The 16,583-nt window shown below is 35.2% G+C and overlaps 1 protein-coding gene across 1 annotated transcript in view; it reads left to right on the top strand.

Moving 5' to 3' along the window:
- AKAP9 (A-kinase anchoring protein 9) overlaps positions 1-16,583 on the top strand; it is a 106,542-nt gene that overhangs the window by 82,417 nt on the left and 7,542 nt on the right. Inside the window, exons 31-43 of the mRNA XM_057380944.1 lie at positions 3-182; positions 3,166-4,248; positions 5,307-5,447; positions 5,829-6,314; positions 6,745-6,808; positions 7,523-7,641; positions 8,443-8,634; positions 9,442-9,630; positions 10,267-10,411; positions 11,154-11,373; positions 12,533-12,683; positions 13,572-14,240; positions 15,936-16,135. Of these exons, the coding sequence (XP_057236927.1) occupies positions 3-182; positions 3,166-4,248; positions 5,307-5,447; positions 5,829-6,314; positions 6,745-6,808; positions 7,523-7,641; positions 8,443-8,634; positions 9,442-9,630; positions 10,267-10,411; positions 11,154-11,373; positions 12,533-12,683; positions 13,572-14,240; positions 15,936-16,135 (3,839 nt within the window). The remainder of the gene's footprint in view (positions 1-2; positions 183-3,165; positions 4,249-5,306; positions 5,448-5,828; positions 6,315-6,744; positions 6,809-7,522; positions 7,642-8,442; positions 8,635-9,441; positions 9,631-10,266; positions 10,412-11,153; positions 11,374-12,532; positions 12,684-13,571; positions 14,241-15,935; positions 16,136-16,583) is intronic.

Below are 16,583 nucleotides of genomic sequence, written 5' to 3'. Positions count from 1 at the left end.
AGGATGAAATGGAAATACTAGGATTAGCTATCCAGAAGTCTGAMGATGCCGCCATAAAGGACCATCATTTAGTGGCTGGGAGGCTYGCTCACATCATGAAAGAAAAGGATCAGGAAATATATCATCTTCATGAACAAATAGCAAAGCTGCAAAATCAACTTGAAATCACAACTGACAACAAGGTACATACTTCTGAAATAATTTTCAGAGTCCTACTTTGTGCTGCTAGCTGCTTGAAGGAAAAACCCCTCTGTCCCCCACCAGTTCCGTTATTTTCTGTTGTTGCCTTAATTTAAAAATGCAAATGCTTCTGTTTCAAGCAATGCTTTAAACCTGATCTCTTTATTTTCTTTAGTCTCATTTATGACAGATGCTTTCTGCTTGCTTTTCTTTTCATCATTCTGCTTTATTTCTGCCTGAGTTTTTGTTTAAATTCTTCTTCATTCCTTATTCTTCTGATRCTTCTGGATATTTAATACTATGTAGATAGCTGGATTCGATCTCAACATTCAYTTTAGCATCTTCCCTCACATGACTTATTTCAGTGTTACACTCCAGTGACACCTGCTGGATCATATTAGATTTTAATGCACTTTCAGCAGTTGAACTTCTGAGCTCCATGAGCTTGTGTGAGTGCTTTGTCCTCAAGTGTTGGCAGCTTCTTTTATCTAGTTTGAAGCATGGAGATGCAAACAAAATGCTGTGTTTTATTGGAAGTAGAGAGGAAGAAGGAAAGAAGGAGATTCATCTTTTATTTACTGAGCTTTATCAACTGTATCTTTCTCTTACTTTTCAGTCACAAAATGTTTTGATTATCAGCTTCMTCTTCTTTTGGCTTACTTCCATTTTGTACAAATATAAAACACTGATATTTTTCAGTGGCTGAGTTTTGCATTCTGACTATTTTAGATGTCACTCGTTAGTCATAARCTTTAACTCAAAAGCAATTTAAGAACAGGATTTCTGTTATCCCTTAGTAGTTGACTGAACATTTAGGTTAACATTCTTCTAGGACATATTGAATCCACCAAAATAGGGCTCTGACTGAGCTGGATAGTTTTACTGAGTCTTTATGTGCAAAATTCAGTTGTTATGGACCTCAGTGAATAATGACAAAACTTTGAATTGGATTTTGGAAACTGGATTTAGAAAATAGCATACTTCAAAAATCCAGWACTATTCTGCCTATACAATGACCCCAGTAATAGAGTTATAGTTCTTGCCTTGAGAAAAATACCTAAGGTTCGGTTATAATTAATTTCAATGATTGGYTCTTCTCCTGTTATATGAAGCTTAATTTTCTTAATTTCATCCTCTGGTTTGGTTTTATTTTCCAGGTCATTAAATAATTACTCTTTTTGATTGTGAGAGCGGGATTAAAATGTTGATAGATTACTCTTGAGCTAATCCCTATTCTAAGTCGCTTAAACATCTTCATTCCACTAAGTGCTTTTCTTTTAATTACTGTATTTGAATTCTATGGGCCTTTATTCCATTAAATTATGAGGAACAGAAATTGTTATGCTGAGTTGATAGCAATCACTGGGATCACTTTACTTTCTTCTGCCTGTTGCATTGGGGTTGAAACTATATGATCCTTAAGATTCCTTCCAACCCAAACCATTCTATAATTCTATGACTTGTTCAGATTTTATTGAGTGTTTTTCAGCTTCTTCTAGTCTCTGTGTATTTTTAAAGTGAAGTTCTTGGTTAGCAAACTGGCCTTTCTAATTTTTATGGTTTTAAATTTTTATTTACATTTCTTTTGTACATAKTGTGGTTATTACAAAGTCATCTTACTCTATTTAACTATCTAAGCTAAGTTAGTTATTTAACTAACTACTATGACTAAGTAGTGATAAAGGAAAAAACATCTACTTGAGTAATCAATTTCGGTATCTTTCTTCTTTTTTGCATATTTTCTTCATATTTCTAAAAGACTGTATTAGAGTTCTTTCATATTTTAGATACCGTAACTGATYTTATTCCATTAAAAATATTTCCAGATATTTTTGACATATTTTCTGCTGCTTTTTACATTTCCTCTGTAGAAGCACTGTTTACTCCAGATCTCCAAACATTCACTTAAAAAATACCCATTTTGCTTCTTAGACTTACTACTTATAATCTGATCTGTCTTTGTAAAGACAAATTTTTTTTGTCATTGTTTTACACTCAAATGAAATTTGCTCCCCCTGCAATTTAACGAGCTTTTWAACAAATTTTATAAAACTTATTGTATTAAGATCTAATAACTTCTTTTTATTCCATTTGCTAAGACTTTTTKATTTATTAAATTTAAAATTCATCAACACCAATCATTCCATTTTTGTTTCTGCTCATTATTAGAAGCCCATATAAGATGTCTTCTCTTTTCTGCATCATAAATCATCACCTTTGTATGTGATCAGTTACATAATTTTATAAGTTATTGAAATTTTGAGCCCCTTACACAGTCTGTAATTTMAAGTGTCTTTAGAAGTAGTCCAGGAAGCTATTATTCTTACTCTCTTCATATTTTTACCAGTGTCTGGATTTTATCTGGATACTCATAATGCCTTAAAAAATAAGTATTTTTATAGCTTTGTCTCTATTTTGATTTAAACTATAGCACAAATAAATAATTRTGCTCTGGGTCTGTGTGTACTCTTTGCCCTGCATGTTTGTGCACATCTGCATTCATGTGTGCATGCACACATAAACAGACAAACTCAGTTGGTTCATGACAGGAAATATCASTGTCAACTCATAGGTGTTTTCTATGGTCTCAGATTAAAAAGCAAGTTATGATGGTATTTGTCAACACAATTGGTAAAAGGTCTATTAGTATTTGAAATATGTATTCAACTAAATTGGCTGTGTCCTATGTGAGCAAGTACTGTGAGCATTTGAACTTCAGTGTTCCATAGTTCTGTGAATGATAAAAATGTTTTCACTTCATCTGATGCTCTAATATCTATTTTTCAGTTCTTTAAGGTCATGGGCTACTTTATCAGTCCTGTTTGAAGATGTCTTGATTCTCATATAGCTCTAGAAGAGACATCACATTAAGAAATTCACTGAGAACTTTCTTTTTTGAGATCTTCCAGTGTTTGGTTAAACTGTTTCTGTGAAGTCCAGGACAAAAATTATCTGAGTGTTTTTGTTTGGTTTTTTYCCCCCCAGGTTATTGAAGAGCAAAATGAGCATATAMGGGAGCTTGAAGCCCAGATAGAATGTTTGAAAAGCGATCAARAACGTGTGAAGAAAAAGAATGATGAGGAAATAGAGCAGTTGAATGATGTAATTGATAAACTTCAGCAGGAGCTGGCAATTATTGAACAAAACCCACCAGCAGACCTTGCTGCTTTTCAAGAAGATGCTGACAGTCCGAAGCACATACTCGAAGTAGTTCTGGCAGAAAAAGAAGCTTTGGAAAAACAAATAGAAAACATAAATGCAGAGGCATCTCAAACAAAGAATGAGCTTGAGGAAACTAAGTTAAAAATGAACCAGTTAAAGCAAGAAATAAGTATGTTAAAAACAGAGCATGAAATAATAACACAGAAATATAAGTGTGCTCTGGTCCAAGGTGATAACTCAAAACCAGAAGATAGGAGCAATGGAAAAACTGAACAAGTGGAAGGAAGCTTATGTCAGGAATCAGAGCTGATAGATCAGCTTAGGACTTCAGATGAGAGTGCAAGAGTCACCATCAGCCAGATGGAGATACAACTGCAGCAACTTCAGGCATGCATTAAGCAAAAAGATTCAGAGCTGTGCCAGTCCTACAATGAAATAAAAGACATGAAAGAGCAAAGCAAAGCTGAAAGAGAAACACTTAAAAAGAGAATATTAGAACTGGAAAAGTCACTAATGGAGAAAGTTGCTGCTGCTCTTGTGAGTCAGGTTCAGCTAAATGCAGTTCAAGAACAGAGAAAATTCATGCAGGAAATTCAGGAAGCCTCAAAATGTGTGGATGAAGCAAGCAAGAATGTCCAAACAGAGGGTTTGAGTGATAGAACTGAAAATGAGACAGAATCAAAATTACCACTCTTAACACAGAGACTTAGTGAGATGGAAGACCAACTGGCAATGGTAAGTCGTAGCTTGGAGCTAGAAAAGGAAAATGTAAAAGTTGCACAAAAGGAAGCTGCCTTGAAAGAAGAGAGATTCTTAGAGCTTCAGCAATTGCTCGAAGAGGTTCAAGAAAAACATAAAGGAGAGATTCAGAAATACATTAAGCAAGAAGAAATGCAGACATATCAGGTAAYTAGATGCCATTTTCTTTTGGCTTGTTTTCACTTAAATCTGTTCTTTTCTGTAAGGTATTATGAATTAAATGTCTCTTAAGGAGAATAACTATGGTAATGTGATTCTGTGTGTWGCACTTCCATTTCTGTATTATTGCTACAGTTACAAAGAAGAGAAGGATGTTGTTTTAGGGAACTCCACTATCGGTTTCCATTTTGCATTAAAAATGCCTTGCCTTTTCAAGAATGTAAGGTGGTTTTGAATTTTGGATTATAATTTCTGATTCTTAATTTGACTTSACAGAATGGAATGTAGTACACTTTTGCATAGTGTGGAGGTAGAGAGATTAAAATAATAAAAATTTATAATTTAAAATTTATAAATTTTATAAAATTCATATCCTCTAAGAGAGGATTCAGAATGATAAGGAAATTGATACCAATTTGTCTACGCAGGGTTTACTGGGTTGTTTATTTATGTGTGTTTTGATCTTGGTTTATGTTTATTTTCCCATCTCAATCCAAAGATATTTCCCTCCAGTAGTTTTTCCAGTATTTTCTGGAATATATTTCCAGTTTTTCCAGTATTTCTCCAGATTTCCATGCACCAATGGTTTGTTGCCTCTCAATTTAGAAGCTTCAGTCAAAATTGACTGTGCTTGGTAGTCCAAACATGGGCCTGATGTCTCTGAACGTGAGTTTTAGTAATCATGGAACCCAGTACTGAACAATAAAAGGTTCTAAGATCTTTCATCCAAATACAAATTTAATGTATGCCATARATGTCTTATAATATTATCAGATCTCATTTCTTATTCTCTCTTGACCTTCCTTCCTGTTCTTTCTGTGTGGTGTATCCAATTTTGGTTGTAATTCAGTAAACTGTAAGATAGTATTTCTATTTATTTCTGGTTTATTTCTTTTTTTTTAATGCTGTGTTAATGCAAGCAATATACAAATAATATACGTTTGTTTTCCCCTTTGGTCTTTTCACTGTGTAAGTTGATGTGAAAGTCATCAGTGTTATTAATACTTGATTCTTTACTGTTTTCCATATCTTATGTTGCCATGTAGSTAGGAGCACAGCTTGTAGAAAGTCAAAAAGAAAACATGCTTATTAATGAACTTCARCAAGTTAAAGAAGAGGCAGCTGCTGCTAAGGAAGAACTGAGCAGTTACAGAGAAAAGGCAGAAAAACTTCAGCAAGAACTAACAGTAAGAACCAGAGTGTTCCATATTGTATTAAAATCAAATAATTGTATAGGACTTACTGTTCAAATATACATGCCCTAGTTTGGTAATTTTTAATCTTTTACTRAGAATGCCACTAAGAAAAACAGTTACTCAGTGCCTACTGTCAGTGGAACAGAGCTGATGMTGTTGATGAAGTATTCACTCATTGCCAAAGTACATAGTTTTACTGCAGTGCAACAGTGGATCTAGAGCTGTATTTCTTAAGAGATARTATTTGCTACCATGTCTCGTAACTGCTTTAAAATAGGACTAAACTGAGCTGTAATGATTTAGAGGGTTGCTTGGATTTTGGCTCTTTTAAGTATTTGGAAGGATTGCAATTGAGATTTTCCATGTTTACAGGTAAAAGAGGCAAGTCTGRTACATCTTCAGGAAGACCTGTGCAAAGTCAAAGAGAACCTGGTTCAAGCAGAAGAGAGGCTTGGAAGTTACCTGAGAAAGGACAACAAAATGGTGAAAACTGAAAGCAAAAAGGACGTGGAAATATCATGTGATTTGTCAAGCAGTGAGCCTACTGTAACTGGAAACAGCTCCTCATTGCAAACAGACAAGACTGTAGAAATCTCACCAGTCCTTGTTAAAAATGCAGAAACCCAAATTGATTTGCAAAATGGATGTTCTTCAGAAGAGATTGCAGAGATTGTAAGAGAATTTACTGAAAAAATAGACCAAATGCAAGAACTCCATGCTGCAGAAATCATGGACATGGAGACAAGGCATATATCTGAATCCGAAGCATTAAAGAGAGAGAAGTTTGTTGCAGTACAAGTATTGACTGAAGAATGTAATACTTTAAAGGAAGTCATAGAAACTCTACAAGCCAAAGAAGTATGTATTTATTATTTAATTATTTTATAGTTACTAAAATACTTCTTTTCACACTTTTGCTCTTGCTACAGAAATTCCCATTTAAAATCTGTAAAGTGTGAACCACTACATGCTCAGTAAAAAACTTCTAGGTGTTCTAATGTTTCCATGGCTCTGGAAGAGATTCTGAKCCCCTTTCTCAACATTTAAGTTTGCAAGTGTGCTCAGCTATCAGGTGCTTCCTTGTGCTTTCTGTCCAGTTCTGTGAAATGGGGACAAGTGTAATCCCACTGTGGAATGTCATCTCTCTCACATTCAGTTTTATTACTTTGGTTGCAGGGGAAATGCAGCAAAGTGGTTGACATTGTTTYCTGCTTCTTAAAAGTTGTTCCCTTATTGAAAGAGGGTGAGGGGTGTTTAAAGATTTGATTGTTTTCTTTTCTAAATACAGAAAATCCCAGTTTCTGGATCAGCACGTTCTCCACCTCATCAATCTMGAGATGGAGGTTCTAGTGGTAAGAAATTTGTTTTTACAGATTACAAACAGCATTATAAATTAAATCTGTTTTTTTGATATTGCCATTTTACCAAGTTTACCATTAAACAGTTTGTATTTTAAGAAATCAAAACAGCTACTGCCCAGACTGAAGCAGAAGCCTGTTGCACTAACAGTTGGTTCTGGGCATGCCATGTCTGTTAATTTGGTGCATAAGGAAAATATCTGGAGTGGAGATGGGTTTAGTTGAGGCATCAGAAATTATTTTTTTTCTTCCCACTGGAGTTCCTATATCCTTCTCAGCATTACATTATCACTTCAGCAYAGCTTCATCACCCCTTGATAGCACTTAAAGCTGCAGCTCCCTAGCAGTGGGAGATGATGATAGGTATTAACTTCTCCAAGTGCAATAAAAATTATTAGAGCAATCCTTTGCATAGGCAAGGCTAAGAATGGTGTGGGTCATTTTGCASAAGTGTTTCTGCAAGTAGTTGTTTCTCTTTTAAAACTAAACTAGGATTTTAAGTTTGCTTGTTTTATTTCTTAGTTTTGTTTTGCTGCTACTTTTTTGAAACTGAACAACTATTGAACAAGTAGTTTCCAGGCTTAGAATGACCCCTTAGTGACATGCAACTACCTGTTAAAACAACAGATAAAAAATACTTTTTTGATGCCTATTCTTCAAAGCTTCACAGTAATCCAGCTTTCATGTTTTTCTCTCCTTTTATTTTAGACTCCAGTTCAGACTGGAGTCAAGGAATGTATCTTGCTCAGACCCAGGGATCTGACACAGTATCTGAAGGAATAGATGAAGGTGAAACTTCAACAGATTTACTTCCCAAAAAAATTAAGGTACAATAGACCCAATCTTTGGGTTTTTTATGGAACAAGAGTTAGTCTACTAAAAATTGAGATTAGCTTCTGCTTGATCACTGATAAGAGAGCCATTTAGCTAAGTTTTAGTGTTGACTATTTTAATACATTTTAAGATACTTCTGAACAATGACGTGCATTTTTGCATTTTAAATTAGGCTAAATATGAGTTTTATATCTGTAGGCTTCTTCTCAGTTATTATTATGAGAAATAAAACTACTGTTAGAATTTATTGAAATTTTATTGTATTAATAATGTCATGATTATATATTACACTGTTTTATAGATTCTATTTTCTAGTTATGAARGCAAGCATATGTTTATTATAAACAGTAAAGGTATCATGCTTTAATTACATTTTTTAAGAAGTCTRTTGTGACAAAGCCCTAGCTTTATAGTAATTTCAGAAAGTGAATGGCAAAGCTTACCTGGAAGCTTCCCAGGACTTTGTTTTTAAAATGTCCGTTTCCATTAGTAACTATTTTAAAAATTAAAAATTGATTTATTTAAAAATTAAAAATTTGACAGATGTGCGCTGGAAGTTTTCAATTGAAACTGAGGAAAAACATAGATATTTTACAAGTTTCTGTCTGAGAGATATAAAGGACTGGGTGACACTCCTGTCCTTGATACAAGGAAGCATAGTTTCCTGATGCTGATCAAATTAGAAGTGCCAGTTTTCCAATACATATGAAATAAGATTGCARTTGTTGTTGTTGTTTTCATTATTATATGTTGTTATTACTGGCACTACTGATTTATTTTTGCTTTTATTATAGGGTTTGCTGAGAGCAGTCCATCATGAAGGCATACAAGTGCTGTCTCTCACCGAATTTCCATATGGTGAAAGAGATCTGTCACCTCATAAGCAAGAACCGGAGCCTTGGCTAGAAGAAAGAAAAGCTTTCCTAARCACCATCTCATCTTTGAAAGATATAATTGCAAAAATGCAAGTTCAYAGAGAAGCTGAGGTATAAATAATATCCTAAGATTCTATCTGAACAAAAATAATCTATTATAACCTTCTAAGACACATTCACTGCTCAGGTTTAAATATTTACATACACGWCACAACGCAAAATATTTTTAAAGTGTGCCATAAAACTGCATATTGCACTCTATGGGAGTAGTCTGTCTTAAATAACAGCTTGTATTTGTTCTTCTGTGCATTGATAACTTTTGGTTAGGTATAGATCCACCTTTTAAAAATAATTCTRTTTKGAAAGCATGTTCCAGTAGCAGTTGAAGCAGATTTTTTTTAATGCTGTTATTTTGGTTTATTAATCAGTAATCTCTTAGAAGTTTTGCATGTTAAATTACTGCAGTTAGACTCTTGGGTATATGTAGGTAGTTTCTATTACTTCAGCATTTCCTTTAGCATGCAAAGGGAGCAGGTGAACTTTATGTCATTTAAGTGAAATCTTTTTCATACACAGTATCTTGACCCTACCACATAGCTCTGRGAGAGCCTAGGAAGAGATGTGTAGTATACTAAAAATTAAAAGAATAATGTAATTAGTACATAATTAGTAATTATACAGGGCTGYTTTCAGTTACAAAAAGCTACATTGCCTCCATCTAAAACAAAGCTAAAAGTTTAGCATTTGTGAATGCAGAAAAATTCATAATGTGTACAGTAATGCATCCATCTGGATGGATAAATGTTACACAATTATTAAGAAAAGCTAAATATTCCACTGAAAATAGACACTTCACATTGAAGTACAATGATGTAATCTTTCAATTCGACTCTTTACATTGTTTTTATACTACTGCAGATTTATGCAAGCACTGAATCTCCTGAAGGTGTCTCAGACTGGCGAGGAGAACTTCTGCATGCCATTCAGCAGCTTTTTGTGAGGGAACAAAATGTTCTTCTTGCTGCATTTCAAACGGAACTTGCGGAAATGGGCACAAGAGATGCACTGATGTTGATGAACCAGTTAGAGCACAGACTACAAGAGCAGGTAATATAAACAATACAGTAGTCAAAGTGTTTGTCTAGATTAGATTTTAATTTTAACTGTAACTCCATTAAAATACATGTGTATTAATAGTAGTTTTGACAGTCTGAGGATGAAAACAAAGACATGCAGGAAGAAGTTGCATATTTAAAGAGAAAAATTATGTGGCATGGGAACTAAATTTTTGGGTGCACAAGTTMTAGGATATATACAGCCTTCAGAGATCAATTTAAATTAAACACAGTTGTCCTGAGCTKGATGTCATTAAGTTAATTGGAATTATGTTACACTGTCTAAGAGAAAAGGCAGCTTGTTTATGAAACAAGTTGCAAGAAGAGGAAGTGATAAGGCTGCTATGGGACAGAGAGAGGTCAGTTTCTTCCTCTGGAACATGGAARGATTAGTGAGAAAAATTGCAGTTTGCCAGAAAAGTGATAGCTCTTTTCAGTCTGTAATTTCAATGCATAGTAGAGAAATAAAAAAATAGCAAGCAGTTCTTCCGAATATTAAAATACTGACTTAATTGAAAATGTTTTGAATATATATGCACTATGAATATATAAATAAATGTGATATCAATACCTTAAATATTCTCATAAAATCTGGAGTTTTACATAGAAATGTTTTTGATGCCAATAGGCTACTAACCAGAGAGCAGCAATGGACTCTCTTCAGAATGCAGACAGAAGAAGCTTGTTGATGGAAATCCAAGTATTACATGCTCAGATGAACAGTAAGAAAAGTAACCCAAAGAGAGAGCAAGAGATTGATTCAAAAAGCCAAGGTGACTTCTGTGATAATATATGTCTGTTTCCAAATGTTTTCAAAGCAGTGCTCATTTTATGAGTGACAAAAATGGTGACTTTCTTTGCTGTRCAGTTTTGATACACTTGTTCTGAACATGCTTATTTTTATCTTCTTCAATCTTATTTGACTAATTTTGCAAAAATTAAGATGTAATCTGTGTTTTTATGACTTGTATCAAACTAAAAGTGATACAAAGTTATGTTCAATTGCAATAAAAATCGAGCTTGAATTTTAAGGCTATTTTCCATGTATATGCTTCACTGTTTAGGTTCAGGAGCTTTGAAATTATCTAAGTTGGATAGTCAGTCATAATGCAGAAACTAAGAAGCAATTAGAATGAAGAACAAAAAGTTCAGATAACAGGTATACTTTAAAATTAAGTAAAGCTTACTGTCAGTGTTTAGTTACAAATATTAGGTCACAAGTATACATATGTAATATATCTAACTTCAGTTATGTTAATCATTATCCAATTGATGCATCTTGATACAGTTGCACACATTTTATAGCCTTTAAGAAATTCAGGCGTTGAAGTGATTTCTTGAAAGTAGGAAAAGTATTCAAGTATAAAATGCATGGTTTTGCTTTWATTCCACTAATGAAAGAATGTATTATTTTAAAATACCACTCTTAGCTTTGTGGCCATGCTTGGCTAGGGGAAGCTTTACCCAAACAGACAGTTTATGAAGTAATTTCTGTATTAATGGTGCTCTCATTAGAAATGCTGGAGTATAATATGCAGCAGAAGCAGCTGCAAATACTGGAGATGCAAGTGGAGCTCCGGAGTATGAAGGACAAAGCAGCTGAGCTTCAGGAGCAGCTGAATTCAGAGAGAATGATGAGTGCAGAGCTGAAGAATGAACTTGCACAAGCCAAACTAGAGCTTGAAGCTACCCTTAAAGCACAGCACAAGCACTTCAAGGACCTAGAAACCATCAGGTGTGGYTTTCAGTGACAAGCTTTCTGTGTTGACTGTGAAGATTATCTTTCCTAATCTGAAATCATAATACTGATTTTATTAAGGGCATGTTAAATGCGTGCTTCACGGTATTTCTGTAAAATCTATCTGACAAAAAATTGACTTGTTACATGTGACAAAAAATGTATTTTCATTCATAATTTGATTTAATACTTTATTAATTATCAAGTTCCTTTTAGGCTTTGCCACATTAGACTRCTGTGTGCAAGCTAATAAGTAGACCATATTTGTTAAAGATTTTTAAAACTGAACATGGAGAAAAAAATGTCAAAGTTAAGATGGCGTTGCAAGTACTTCCATATGAAATACTATTAAGTGTTGCTTTGACATGGTTGATAGCAGACGTAACTGGCCACAGATTTATCATGTAAGAAAGCCATTACTATTTATGCCTGAAGCAGAGGGATGCATCCATAAACAGTATCTTAATATTCAGCTCAGTGATAACAAATYAGGCTGGAGTTTAAATTGGGATTACTTTACAGATTACTTTTTTACCCTTTACAAACCATTAGGAGCAAGTTTTGTTTCCAAACGGATGCAAAATTGATTTGCAAAAAATGCAAATTCATAGATTTTTCTTTTTTCCCCAATGTATCTTTTTTTTCCCTTGAGAAACAAGGCAGCAAGATGCACTTCCACCGCATTCTTTAATATTTTGGCCAGTGACTGGATTAGGTTGAATACTAACTGCCTCTGAACCCCCACAAGTAGCAGCTACAAAATTAGCAGGATGGACACATTTTTTGTCATCCTTGAGCTACTCAACTCTTTTGGTTGTGAGTTAGTCTTGTCTTTTTAAATAGGTTTTTCATATTTGTTACTCTACTACGCTACCACTATGCTTATGTATTAATGCATAACACATTCAGAGTGTTACAGCATTAATTGTGAATAGCAAAACCTGTTAAAAACAGCATGTGTAGAGGTAGCATATTTGCAATTTGCAGAAGATAATGGAAAGTATACACAAATGGTTTTAATCAATTCTGTTTTCTTTTGAAAGGACTTAAAATTTTCTCTTGAAGATCACAAACAAAGTATTTAYTTGTATCATGACCTTATCATGATAGGATTAGAGCCAATTCCTAACGTAAAAGTTGCCTGGTTCTCTTTTAGGACTGAAGTCAAAGAAAAAGCAGCTGAGCTAGATATTCTCAAGGATACAATGGCCAATGAACAGAAAAAATCAAGAGAGCTACAGTGGGCTTTGGAAAAGGAAAAAGCTAAAATGGAACGCAGTGAGGAAAGAGGAAGAGAAGAGCTTGAGGTATTCCATAATCCCGAGTGGCCCAGAACATCAAGGAGCAKGAAAATACTCTTTTGGTTAACATTTCATCTCAGCTTGCTTTTTTGTCCAATGCATGTTTCGTGTTCTGTCAACTGTATTATTATATCATAGAGAGCTGAAGAAAGATGTATAGAGGCTGTGTGGCAAAGTAAGAAATAGGCCTGCTGCACATTCTGTTTAAATCAATAGGAGTTTTACTGTGCTTTTGAGGTCCAAGATTAAAAGATTCTGTAATGTTCCTCAGTTGTTTCAARAGGACAGGACTGCTAATATGGCTATACCCACCACAGTGTAATTAGTAAAATATAGTATTTAAGAATATGATTTAAGGAGACATATTGTTTGTCACCATTTAAAAAGTCAGTCACGTCATGAAAATCAAACTAGGGAGTTTGCTTTAGGAGAAAATGATTCATTAGTGTCTTACTTAGTACCTCTGCAATATTTGGTATAGTGAAGGGGGAGAACAGGTATCCTGGTACAAGACAAAAGACAAAAAAGCAGTAACTTCAACAGCATAGATATGTTTACATCTTGAAATCTGAAGCTGAAAAATCATTTTCACAGTTTTAGAAAGTAAAAGCAGCTGGCTGTCTTGAACTTCAGAACTACAGCTTTCTGTATCTCACTATAAAGTATGTGTTACACAGATTCTTTAGTGAAATAATCTGATTTTAGAATAAAGACACCTGTAATGTATTTTACTATCAAATGTAACTGCAACATTCAGAGTGTTACAGCATTAATTGTGAATAGCAAAACCTGTTAAAAGCATCATATGTAGAGATAGCATATTTGCAATTTGCAGAAGATAATGGAAAGTATACACAAATGGCTTTAATAAATTCTTCTGTTTTCTTTTGAAAGGACTTAAAATTTTCTCTTGAAGATCACAAACAAAAAACCTTAGAGTTAACTAAACTTTTGGAGCAAGAGAAGCAGCTGTCAACTGATCTGCAACAGAAAATTGAATCCCAAGAAGCACTCAGTGCTGCCCAGCTGTCACATGAGCGAGGCCGTAATTCTGAGTTGCAGGTGCTTCTTGAATCAGAGAAGGTTCGAGCTCTCGAAATAAGCAGTGCCCTAGAAAGGGAAAAAGAGCTGTGTGCTCAGCTTCAAAGTGCTGAAGATAAGGGGCAAGCTGGAACACCTAATCCATCTGAGGAATTGCTTAAAGAGCTACAGAGGCAAATGGATGAAAAGCATGACCGTATAGTGGAGTTAGTAAGTGAGATGGAGAAGTATAAACTGGAATCTGTTCAAGTGAGACAGCAAATGGAAAAAGAAAGGCAGATACAGAGGAAAGCATTGCAAGCAGAACAAGATGCTAACATAATAGCACATAAGAAACTCCATGAACTGGAGTCCAAAATAGAAGACCTTCAGTGGCAACTTGGAGAAAAGAAGCAAGAAGTTCATAAATTAGGGAATGAAACAAAGAAGTTGCAGGAAATAATCCAAGATCTACAGAGAAAAGAGCAGGAGAATGAAGGAAGAAAGGAAGCTGAAAGGACACCAAGCCACAACCCAAATGAGGTACAGTAGGACTGAAAGTAATACTGAAATATGCAATTTATCTTTTATTCTTTTGCTCAGTTGTGTGTCACTGTGCCTTTACTCAGTCTTTAAAATAGCCTGCAGATTACAGAACATGGGCACCAGAGAACGGGAAAAGGAAAGCATTCCAGTTTGCTACGTAAAACTGTTCACGTGCTTGCTCCTGGGAGTGAAGGTATAGAAGTGTAACTGGAGGAGCATGAGCAGGAGAAATGCATCTGGATGCTACACACACKTTGTGTCTCAGGATAGAAGAAAAACATTCCCTGCAGCCAGTTGCAGGAATGAGCTATTCCTACTCAGGAATGCCCAGGTCACTGTYCTTAATCTGCAGTTCATAAACTGCAAGAGGTCTTTGAAGCATTATAAGTGATCTTCCAACAGCTTCAGTAAATAAATGAGTAAGCAATCAAACAAGCATATGCATGAATATGTATATGTTAACAAACCAGAAGAAAGAAATCAAGGTAAAAGATCAGTTTAAGAATGATCCTAATGTTTAGATGAATGAAAGTGGTAACTGTGTTGCCTCTACTTTTTTTCACTCTCATAAAAGATTTGGAAAGTTTTAAAATAATTTTTAAATTACTTTTAGAACTTTTTCAGAAACTTGCCTGTAAAAGGTAGGTGTTGCTAGGTGTGTGATTTGTGGATAGTTAGAGAGGATTGGCAGGATTACTTCATCTTTGCTGACCATGTTTTTGCTCATCCTGACATCATTCTTTTTGCCAGTTATCTGTATGTRGAGTCAGGAAGGAAATTTTCCTTTTCATCTTATTTGGCTACTAGTTTTTATCTTCTAAAGCATTGGAAACTACCCACARCTAGAGGCAGGCTGTTGAGTGTATTGATAACTGTGACAGCAGCAGCCATCCTGTCATGCTCAGTTTGTGCACCTTGTTCTTCTGCACAAAGGTAACTGCCAGCACTGTGGTCAGCAAATAGTCCTCCCTTGGATCAGGTTAGCAGCAGTTTTTGGGRTTTTTCCCTTTCTCATCAGCAGATAATCTGATCTGCTTTGCACAATCTGCCTGGAATTTCAAATAATGAATMTCCTGATGTTTCCTGTGACATTAGCAAAACTCTTGATTTTTTTTCTTGATACCACACTGTAGACAAACAGCCAAAGGCAGAGCCTTGGACTCAGGGCTCTTTGTGAGGTATAGCTGTTCTTCCATGGCAGTGCTGGGAGGTTGTTGCTGAGGAGCACCTCTTCAGTACTCCAGTTGGTTTGTGGTAGCATCAGCAGTGTGRTTGCCTGTGGCTGTGTACTGTGACCTCCATGACCATGGTGGTCTCTTTCAGCCCCTGTTCTTCTGACTACGAATTGGTTACCAGAACACATAGGACCAGTTGCCCAAATTCCTGCACAACTGGAGCTGCTGATGGAAGAAGCAGGAAGGCTTGATGACTTCCTGCTGAGTTTTTTTACTGTATTCACACTGTAGCTCTGTGACTGCTAGATCTTAGTAAGACACTACACCTTTCAAAAATGACAATTCAGTGCTCCACTAGAGCTGTGCTGTAACCCCACTAAACTTTTTTCTCTGTCAGAATTATTCTTCAGTTTCTGGGTGTGTTGCAGAATCTGGATCACGTACATTCACAGCACTGGATCACGTACATCTAGATATATATTCTATATATATATATAAAGTACACATTTCTTTCCAGACTACCTGGGATACACCCAATGACAGAACAAGAAATTGGGTTCTCCAGCAAAAAATGGAAGGAGCTGAGAAAAATGAGTTGAGTTACCGCACACTGACWGGAGATCTCTCTGCTGCTACTGAAATTCTGGAAAAAGTCCGACAAAAGCTGCAAAATGCATCTCCRAAGTTGAAGCAGTTGGCTTGGAAAGCTGCTAGCAGGTTAGACCAGTCTTCAGCTATTTGTTTTTGTTAACAGCAACCAGCAAGCTAATATGCTGGGTTTGAATCGTAATTCACAGACTGCAGGATGTAATTGAGTTTGGGGTTGTTCTAGTTTTATAGTGTATGCTCTAACTTGAGGTATACTGATGGAAGACAGGATCATAGAGTATCAAGTGCTGCTCTAAATCTTACAGGTTTTAGTAGGGTCCTTTTCAAGGCACAGCAAAATTGACTTTTTTCTCTGAAAATTGATAAGATTTTTCTGGGTATGCTGTATGTAGATGGATATAAAATAGTAATTAAACAATTCATCATGTATAAGGGGATGAATATAGGGATTATTGTTTTGAATCATGCTCGGGGAAAATTATGGTCATSTGAAATTGATTTTGATTCTTACTTTTTGGGAGTTATCATCTCCATAAGATTAAAAAATATGATAATA

This window comes from Malurus melanocephalus, unplaced genomic scaffold, assembly GCF_030028575.1.
Source record: "Malurus melanocephalus ecotype Western Australia unplaced genomic scaffold, MMel_1.1 scaffold_483, whole genome shotgun sequence".
NCBI classification, from domain to species: Eukaryota; Metazoa; Chordata; class Aves; order Passeriformes; family Maluridae; genus Malurus; species Malurus melanocephalus.
The sequence above is the reverse complement of the archived record's forward strand: the minus strand, read 5'-3'. Positions and strand labels throughout refer to the sequence as shown.